Raw genomic sequence first — 10,463 nt, 5'->3', positions numbered from 1 at the left:
ATCTGTTTCCCGTCACTTGGAAAAAAGAAAAAAGAAAAAAGTAGGAGCCTGGCAGTCCGTCCGGGGCAGACGTGGCAAAAAGCCCAAAAAACATGAGCGCTAAATAACACTTATAACACACACACACACACACACACACACACGGCTCCATGAGGCGGTGGACATGTTGTTTTAAAAAAAGAAAAATACAAATAAAATAAACAACAGAAAGGAGCAGAAAGTCTCCAAATACATGTGAACAACTGTGCGTAAAAGCACCTGAGAGTTGAAGGTAACGTCTGTCACGCACACATACAGACGCACAAACAAAAAAAAGAGATTTGTAAAGAGGGCAGCAGCCCGCTGGGTAATCACTCGCCATCACTTCCCCTCGGCATTTTTTGTGAATGGAGCTCATTATGCATGCAGCCTCCACGCAGCTCCATTCACAAGCAGCGGCGGCGGCGGCAGCTCCCTCCTCTCCCCTGCAGGCTGCGTGGATCTCACTCAACTCAGCCTAAATGACCACAAACGGTTAACGGATGGATTATAAGATGGATGGATATTTGGACCAGCAAGTGCCTTACACTTTAGCAAATGTACGTATGGATGTTAACTTCCAATGCGTTTCTGTTTTTGTGTGTGCTTTGCTTTCGCCTCCGGTGCGCTTTTATGTTTCTCTCTCTGTGTGTTTCGGTGAATCCGCGTCGCGTCCTGCACGAGTTTTTGTGCCGAAGCAGCCGCAGCAGCAGCAGCAGCAGAAGCAGAAGCAGAAGCAGCAGCTGTGTGCTCGATACAAAAAAATACTTCATAACTTCACCCAAATCTGCAACAAAGTACAGCAGAGCAATGCGTTCGGAGATGTTTGTGAGCGCGGGTTGTTCTGTGGCACAGTTTGGCTGAACGTGCGCCAAATGGTCACTTTCTTCAGACGCAAAAACAGCGCGTTTGTGTTGTTTTTTCTTTTTTCTTTTTTTTTTTTTTGGGTTTCCTTCAACAGAAATGCCTCCACAGCTGAGCGATGTGTGGTTGTAGCTGCAGCGGACTCATGTGAAGCTTTATAAATATTTAGCATTAATCGTCATTCGTGTCCACATTAAACATGACATGACTCTTTTTCTGCAGACTCTCTGCGTCTCGCTTCTCTGTTAACATCTGTGTGTTTTTGCAGAAGTCGCATGGAAATGGGCCCCTAAATAGACTGTTGATGGCTGCGAAAAGGAAATACATGGACACAGAATTACCCCCTCAGGAATCTGAAGGTAAAGAAGTGGAAGTTGGCCCTCTGGTCTCTTTACATGACGCATGTTTACATCATGAACCCCAGGAGGGGACGTCAAGTCTGAGACTCCAGTTCGACTCCTGCAGTATCTGAACTTGTGGTCTGACTGTTCTCTGTTTTTCTCTGTTTCTGTTCAGACCTCTTCCAGGATTTAAGCCAACTCCAAGAGACATGGCTCACAGAAGGTGAGCTGCTGTTTACTTTCCTTTTTCCTTTTCCTCGTGAGGCTTTCTGGAAAGATTGGTGAACACAGAGAACCTAAAGATTTACAACAAATACATCACATTTTATTCAGCTTTTAAAGGAAAAGTCTGCCCAAAAAATAATCTGAGTTCAGTGTTTGTCTCCTCGACCTCCCTGCTGATGGACAGTCAGGAGTCCACGAAGCATTTTCTGGAGCTTCACAGTGAAATAGTGTTGCAGCGTTCTCCTAAACAGCTGAAGTGGATGGGGACTTGTTTTAAAATGTAGAAAATAACCAGAAACAAAATGTTTCTGCACGGCTCGTCTGGTTTAATCCAAGTCCCTGGAAGTCCAAAGATATGAAATTGATTTGAAAAGACATCTTTTGCATCTTCTCTGTAGCTGCTAAGCTAAAAGCGTTAGCGCTTACTTGTCTGAAGTGGCGCGACGGCGTGTCAGGAGTGCAAATAAAATCTTTTCAGATCAATTTGAGAACCCTGAGATCTCAAATTGATCTGAAAAGACGTTATTCACACTCCTGACATGTGGTCGAGCTCATTCACACGCTTCAGACCGGGTAGCGCTTTTAGCTTTGTAGCTACTGTGAATAGTTCAGGTTTAAATAGGATGTAAATAAAATCTTTTCCTATCAGTCTGGGATCTCAGGGCTTCCTCAGACTTGGATTGCTTCCAACAAGCTTGTATGGAGACATTTTATGCTCCTTTTTCGACTGCTTTATACATTTTAAAACAATCCTCCGAGTTTTCACTTTTGGACGGGCTGTTCCTTTAACTTCCATCTTTCCATTTCAAGCGTTTCCAGCGAATCCTGTGTTCATCATGAATGTGTTCTGGTGAAAAACATGACCTCAAGTTTTTTTGCTGAATCTCACTCGAGAGCCCAAACTTTTTCTGATGCAACACACATGCTCATAAAACATACAACAGAGTCCGGAGAGAACACAGACGGGACGTTATTAGCTTTGAGCATGTCCTATTTTGGCCATGTTGGCATGTAGCATGCGTGCCAGCCGGCAGCCAATGCAAACAAACAGGCTGTTTGGCTTGTGTCACTCAAAAGGCGCATAGCAATGAAATGAGGCCCAGTCAGAGGCAATTGTCAGCCAGTAGACTTAATAAGCGCAACGATGATGTGAGCCCTAATAGAGTAATTATACCGTACGTCAAGAGGAGGGAAACAACGCGGCCCCGTGAGTCATCGAGCGAACCCGGAGCAACAACAGTGGCGGGACGGAGGCCACGAATGAGCTTAGAGCTGCCGGTAGAGACGGAGAGCTGCGGCAGGAGGTGTGAACTGAGTTGCGTCGGAGGCTTTGATGTGCTTTGATGTGGAGGTTTAAAGGGAAATGCCACTCATTCTTGACATTTAATGTGAACCACATCAAGCTGATAAATCCTGTTGAAAGTCCCCCTGCGACAGAGCAGCGCAGATCCGCTTATTGTTGCTTCACCCGGATGTTTTGAGCTTCAGCGTGCTGACGGCTGTTTTCACCTTCGTGCTCTTTGGAGTGATTTTGTGACGTCACGGCGTCTACTACAGTTATATGTGATCTTATATTGTCAGCTTGATATGAAAATATATATATATAGCCTTTGATTTTGGACATTGTTGTATCTCAATGTGACACACGTGTTGTTTTCTCCTGGTTGATTTTGAGATCTGTGAGATTTGAATTCATGAAGTGTTTCTGCTGAGATTTAAAAATATTGAGATGTATATTGTGTATCACGATATCGCCGTGGTCCACTGTGCAGCTTATACATGTGTGATGTGGAAAAGCTGAACGCTCAGAATTGACTTTATAGTGAAATTTTAAACATCATGTGACTCGTACTTGAATTTTTTTAGAGCTACGACAGGTATTTTTGATATTTAGCTGAGTTTGGAGCCCCCTGTGGACGAGCGCGTTAGTGCTTCCACCGTCAAACCTGCAACACATAATGTCAAAAGTGAAATTAAATAAAAATGTCTCCCTGTTTCTCTTCAACTTCTCACTCCAACTTCGCCTGGGAGGATGTAAACACAGGCGCCTTCAGTCTGCACGCAGATCCTGCTGGCAGGCGTCGCGAAAAACTAAATAGTTAACGGTGCAGTTTGTATTTTCTGGGGATGAAATGTTTTAATTGGAAGAGAAAGATCTTCACTGACTGAATAAACAAACTGACCCTTAAAGGACGACACAATTTCCTAGTGTGGCGGACCCTGCCACCGTGTTCTGGGATCTTATTTTCCTGTTTCATAGCCAGTTAAAAGCTCCGTGTAGTCGCTTAAAATTAGATATTCTTAGATTTCAGATTCGTATTAACGAGGATGAAGGAGAAGATACAGTTTGAGGATTTCTTTTAATCAAACTCTCCAAGCAGAGACGTCTTAAAACAAGTCTGAGTGGATCTTAAAGTCCCTTCAGCCTTTTTGATTGTTGAGTGAAGTCTGTAACCTTTTATACCTTTTGTGTATTCAGCCGTTGGATCATAATGTTGTTTCATATTCAATGTAAATGCGTTTCTCATGAGGTGAGCAAACAGCGCAGGTCTGGGTGTTGCTCTGTCATTAGGAGCAGAAGCAGATTAGTTGGGAAAACGTTACGTCACCTTTTTTTTAAAACAGAAACAACTAGTCGCAGCGTCGACTCTGAGTCACACGCAGACTTTGTCTTCGCAGCAGATCAGTAAACTAAACTTAAGGAAGCGAGGCGGCTACAATCAGAGGACGAGCTGGAAGCGGTCGCCTCTGAGGGAAGACCAGACATTTAAATTGAGCTCCCTCCTCCTCCTCCTCCTCCTCCTCCTCCTCCTCCTCCTCCTCCTCCTCCTCTCGGCCTGTTCGTGGCAGACAATGCTGCATCCACGTTAGCTTTTCTCACCTTTTTCACATGCAGCGTCGGAAAACCAGCAAGTTCACTTCACGCCCGCAGACAAAGACGATGGGGCCAATAAAGCCGCGACAATGGGTGTCGCTTTAAAGTTGGAGCCCTATTTGTATTCACAGATTTCACTGTGAGGGCCACGCTTAAAGGTTCAGTTCACCAAAAAATTAAAAAAAACCCCACTTTGTCCACTTCCATCTGGTGGTGTAAAGTCTGTAGCAGGATAAGTGTTGTTAAAAGTACCCAGAAGTCATACATGAGTTAAAGTTTGGACATTATTTAGGTAAAAGTAACTGTTAACTGGAATGTAGTGGAGTAAAAATGTCCATATTTGCCTCCAAAATGTTGCAAAGTGTGAGTTCAAAGCATCAGAAAATGGAAATACTTGCGTAAAAGTGGCTTAAAATTGTACTCAAGTGCAGTATTTGTGTAAAATAACTTATTAAAACATTCAATCATTGACCAAAAGTCATGCCAGAAGAAAGCCACTCCTACAAATACTTGAGTAAATGTCTTAAAGTATTAGATATTAAAGGTACTTGAGCATAAAGGTAAATTATTACCGACATTCAGCATCTGTTTGTTGTTTTATCCTGTTTCTTTTAATCTAATTGCTGATAGAATAAAGTAGTTTAATGCTGTGGGACTTTGGCTCTGCACAGTAACAAGTAACTTAAGTAATCAAATCAGTGTAGGGCAGTAAAACGTACAATATTTGCCTCCAACATGTAGTGAAGTGGGAGTACAAGCCCCTTAGAATTATCCTAAAGTACAGCACTTGAGTGTTTTAACACCCCAAACTTTATTTCATTCCCTTCCAGACTTTAAAACCTTTGCACATAAAACAAAAACTGTCTGCACGGCTGTCAGGTGGATAAGAACGTGTGTATTTTGGGGTCATTTTGGTGAACTAACCCTTTTAAAAGTTGACATTATCTTACGTCCTGACTTTACAGATTCACCGGCAGCTTATTGTTGAGTCACAGCGAAGTGAACCAGACCAGAGAAGGAAAGAAAAAAGAAAAAGAAAAGAAACTCCAGGAGAGAAAGATGGAAGTGTAACTCTATCAAAGTGTTATTTAACCCTAAGTACGGGCTTGTTTTCAGCTTCCCCGGCTTAGACCTCTCCTTTCCTGTTGCATTAATTAAAGACCTTATCATGACTGATTGCAGTTGTGAGGGATTCACCAAGATTGTAAAAGCTGGGTAGCTGGAGGGAGTTTTTTTTTTTAGGTTTTTTTTTTTTCTCCAAAGGAGAGCGGAAGCAAAAAGAGAGAGAGAGGGTGAAGCGTTTGAATGGCAAGAGTTCAGGAGCTTGTCACATCTTGTCTCAGTTTGGCCTTTAGGTTTATATGACTGAGGCGGCGTCGCTCCTCCCAGGATCTCCCACTGAGAGAAAAAAAAAAAAAAAAAGTCATTCAAGGTGCCTGGAAGCATCGGAGGAGAACATGCGTCTGCGCTCGTATAAACACACTTTTCCTTCTTGTGCTGACTTGCATCTCGAAGCCCCTGACGAGGTGTTCCTGGAATCAGATCCACACACACACACACGCACACAAACACAGGAAAGTGCTCGGCAGCGTCGCGATAACGTCTGATGCTCTGATTCCTCCTCCCGCTGCCTCTTTACGAGGTCCAGCGTGTTCCGCTCGGGGACGTGTTGCAACCAGCAGAGAGAAAAGATTGATCGTTGGATGTGCAGAACGAAATATTGGCGGCTGCTCTGTCTCGTTCTGCAGCTTTGTTTCTGCCCACCCTCCCCCCCCCCCCCACACACACACACACACACACACACACACCCCGAGGCTGAAGGTCTGAAAAGTTAAAAGGGGGTAATATTATTATGGTATAGTCGGCCGCAGGATGCTGTGTTGTATAAGAAATCGATGTAATTTATCTGAACACGCTCCACAAAAAACGCCGTCGTCCGGTTTCCTCTGTACAGGAAGGAGCGGCGTGACGACACGAAAGTGGATTTGGATTTCTTATTTCCTCTTTTTGTCCTCTCTCTGGTGTCTCTGGAGCTCTGTGTCTGCCTCCAGTTTTGGTTTCTGCGTTGTGTATCATCGACTGGAAACTGTAAAGGGAGGATGAGCACAGAGAGAGGGAGAGAGGGGAGGGAGAGAGGAGACGGCTGAGGTTGAATGCAGTGTCAGATTTATCGTCTCAGTGCTTCATTTAAACTGTTTAATGCTCGATTTTGGATATGCTCCTAGAAAAAAAGCTTGATTTTTCAAAGTTATCTGGTGTTTCAGCAACACAACCACTCGTGGAAACCAAAAATCCTTTCAGTATTTGGAATTAAATTATCAAATTTGTAATAATTATCTCCTTGAAATGAGCGAGAATTAAATAATCTTGATTAGAGAGATGCCTCAGATGCATTTAAGGGGATTTATTAGAAGAAATGTGCTATGATATTCAACAAATTGGTGTATAATCATCTGAAATAAAGAAATTCAGATGTTTCTACTGGAGTAGTTCTGCAGCAGACGGCTCGATGCCACTGAATCTTACACACTGCACCTTTAAAATGTGTTGGAAAAAGGCTTTAAATCTGATATTTTTTTATTTTAAATGGCGTGAAAGTACCTGTGAACCTCAGTATGTCCTCAAAAACACTTTATAAATGTTAGGACTGAGCAACAATGATCGAATACCTTACTGTTGACCATCTTGTCGGGATGGCAGGATGAGATTTCTGCTCAGTAATCATCAGTAATGTGGATATAATGGGTAAAGTCACGTATGAAAACAAATTGCACTGTCTGAAATCTGCCTTTAAAAGCAGGAAAAGACGACCAAACTCTCGGACGATGGTCTCGTATCACGGTATAGTTTCAATATATTGCAGAGAAAATGCTTCAAAGTGCGTGAAGTCCGAGCCCCGGGTTGTTTTCCGGATGAGGTCACAGTCACATGCTCTGCTGCCGAGTCATGGTGGATTCTGCGAGTGTCCTCGTCCGGTGTCCACTTGTAGTCGGCGAGCGGTGCCAAGCTTCCTGCTGCGTGGTGCCACTCTGTTTCGCAGCTCATTACACCGCTGATTGAGTTCATGATATTTAATGATCCCACATCAACTTTTCCCCTCCGACCGGTTAGCTCGCACCATGACGTAAGTGTGAGTCCCCCAGCAGTGGAAACACTTTTCTTTTTTTTTTTTTAAACCTCAGAAACCTCGTGGAGCTGGATCGAAGCCAGATTTGGGTTGCTGGTAGATTCACGGTTCGGTCGTTAATTCAAGAGCCGGCGATCAAACCGCGGCGCTGCGGGGGAGTCCGACCTCCTCAACCCCTCCGCAGGGTGCTGGCAGGCGAACGATTCGGGCTTTTCTAACCTGTTTGTGTGACTCAATGTCCAAAAAGCTCCGAACGGGACAACTGTGAATGGGTTTGGATTCCTGAAAAAGAAAAAGAAAAAAGGAGGTTGTACAATAGTGTCTGTCTAGCTGGGCTGCACCTGGGCCTGGCACCACTGACGGTGCTGGTTCAGTTTGATCCGATGTGAGGTTCACTGTGAGAGCGTTTTCCAATCAGGGGCCGCTGACATCGAACACCACTGCAGCTCATTATGTTTCAGATCGAGATATCACACACACAGTCCGCATCGCTGCACCGACTCCTCTAGTTTTATTTTACAAATCATCGTAGCTCCTCTTGAAACATGCCGTTGTCAACATTTAACGATAAAACCTTACCTCCGCTCCTTCACCTCTCTCCATTTTTTTTCAGCTCGTTCATTCAGCGGACAAAATCCAGACTACTTTCTTTTTTTTTTCCTGATTTGTTAGACACTTTGGGGACAGAGAGGGGGTTTGAATCAGAGGAGCTGGTTCGTCACACCGCTTGACAGATTCCTTCACTTGTTCTGCCAGAAACTGCCTGTTTAGTCTGTCTGGATCTCTGCAACGGAAATAAAAAGGAAACTGGTTGAAAAGCTGGTGGAACAGACTCGACGGCTGGACGTACGGATGTCGGACCATCTCGAGTAGTTCAGAGTGAAATTACGTGTCTTTTTTAACAAATTAAGTGTTGATTGCGTGACGTAAAGGCTGTAGAGGAACGACACGATGGGAGGGTTGTTTGATTCGGCTATTTTTTTGCACCGAAATCTCCCAGAAAAATGAAGGCTGACTGGAAACAGAGGCCCCCCCCCGGCACCATTTCTATCTGATCTCACATCCCGGTTGTCGACTAAATGAATGAATAAACTGAGGAAAACACAAAGCGAAGCAGTCGTCTTTGTGGCTGTTTAATCACCCAGGCCTAAGGTCAATGTTCTTGCATCAGTGTGTGAAGTGCTGGTCGTCTGAACGAAGCTCAGGCTCTGACTCACATTTCAGAGGGAGAGGAAAAAGTAATCCAGAAAGAGGAAGGCAGGAGAAAGGTCAGATTTGGTCTGAAATGTAATAATAATGATGTTTAAGTCACGGCTGCTCTTTCTTCTTCTTCTCATTTCAGCTCAGGTTCCTGACAGTGACGAGCAATTTGTTCCTGATTTCCACTCCGAGAACTGTGAGTAACCTCTCTTTTTGACTTGCGCCGGAAACCAGATTTCCTTATCATACATGACTCGCTTTTATTGATCCACGCAACACGCACTCAGCACGTGGACGTCGTCAGCCTTTTCCTCTCAGATTTGACACAGCTGCATGCAACGAGAGAGGGGAAAAGAAAACCAAACGTCCAGTCTTGGCTGTGACACGGCCAGAGGCTTAGGTGGGGATACTGTAACCCGCTGATGTTACAGTAATCTCTCTGGCAGACAGAGCTGTGCAGAAACAGAAGGCCTAATGAGCCAGTTCATCATGGAGGGAATTTGGATGTGCTGCCGTCATCCATTTGCATGCCTTTGAAAAGCTTGAATGGGTTCGGCCCAGGAAACCGGTAAAAAAAAAAAAAGGAAAAAAAAGAAATCCAGGGCGCAGGTACAAAGATGGGCCTTTGTGCGCGTCGGAAGGTGTAAAATGGAAAAGCAAATTCCTGGGCTGCACAACTGAGCAGCTATTTGAATGACTTTCCCTTTCTTGTTGTGTCTCAACAATGGCGAGTCAGGATCTGGGTGGGAGGACGTGTCGCTCTGCAAACAGTGTTTTTTCTCTCTCCCCATTCAACGCACCGCAGGCTTCCCCCCCCCCCCCCGTCTTCAGCAATGACACTGAACCGATTTCGGGAGTAACAAGAAGAGAAAATAATCTCATCCCAAACGTAGAACTGACAGCTTTCAGTCCCGAGTCAAAGGCGCTTCCTGTCGTTGCGTCCTTTTGTGTGTAAACATCACGTGATCCGAGTCGCGACCCGCCCGGCCCCCTCGGTGACACATGCCCCCCGCGCAACATTGTCGCTCTGTGTCGGCCCACAATGCCGGGGAGGAAGTGCAGATGAGCCCCGGGGCACTCGGAGGCCATGTCTACTTAACCCCCTGACCCGTCAGCCAATCAGCTGTCAGGCCTCTGCTAACGCTTGACCAGGGTGTGATTTGCAGGGTCACGGGGGCTCCGGTTTGACGGGCAGCTCACTTATACGCGGCGGAGACTCTCCCGCGTTGACAGACGGTGTCCCTGCTGGTCTCAGTCAATGGCCGCCGAGTCGAGTTCAAGCGTCTCTATTCAGGGAAAAATTGAAGCTGACAAGCGTCTATAAATATATTCATCTGTGTTTGTTCTGTGCTGTGTGTGCTCTATTAAAACCAAACAAAGCCTTGTATATTTTCCCATAAAGGCGTCCTCAGTGTCTGCTGTTCTTTTTGAAAAAAAAAACAAAACAGGTGACTCACCTGTTTTGGAAACTCTAGACATGTTAAAGAGAGAAAAAAAAGGCAGCATAAAGCCTTAATCCCAGGTGACCGGAGTATAATTGAGGCCTGCATTGAAAACGGCGCCCTGGTAAAAAATTAAACATTGTTGTTTACCGAGTCAGGTCGTTACCTGCTCGGGTGTGGCGTTTGACGGAGAGAAGAAGACGGCGTAACAGCGAAAAGAGAAGAGACATGAAAACACTGGGACATGTTGGAATGCTAGATTAGGGAACAGGACGGGGGGGAAGAGGAGGAGGAGGAGGAGGAGGAGGAGGGATTGTGCAATACCTGCACATCTGGTAAATCTATCTCATCTGGTCCGTTCTCCCTCCGCT

At 45.0% G+C, this 10,463-nt stretch overlaps 1 protein-coding gene across 1 annotated transcript in view; it reads left to right on the top strand.

The window, feature by feature from the left end:
* The first annotated feature begins 412 nt into the window (after positions 1 to 412).
* Positions 413 to 10,463, top strand: part of etv4 (ETS variant transcription factor 4) — a 38,507-nt gene continuing 28,456 nt past the window's right edge. The window contains exons 1-4 of the mRNA XM_030401333.1: positions 413 to 578; positions 1,151 to 1,241; positions 1,399 to 1,446; positions 8,793 to 8,846. Coding sequence (XP_030257193.1) covers positions 522 to 578; positions 1,151 to 1,241; positions 1,399 to 1,446; positions 8,793 to 8,846 — 250 coding nt within the window. The 5' untranslated portion in view covers positions 413 to 521. The remainder of the gene's footprint in view (positions 579 to 1,150; positions 1,242 to 1,398; positions 1,447 to 8,792; positions 8,847 to 10,463) is intronic.

Source organism: Sparus aurata, chromosome 20 (genome assembly GCF_900880675.1).
Source record: "Sparus aurata chromosome 20, fSpaAur1.1, whole genome shotgun sequence".
In the NCBI taxonomy this organism is placed as follows: Eukaryota; Metazoa; Chordata; class Actinopteri; order Spariformes; family Sparidae; genus Sparus; species Sparus aurata.
This window is presented reverse-complemented; position numbering and strand designations above follow the sequence as displayed.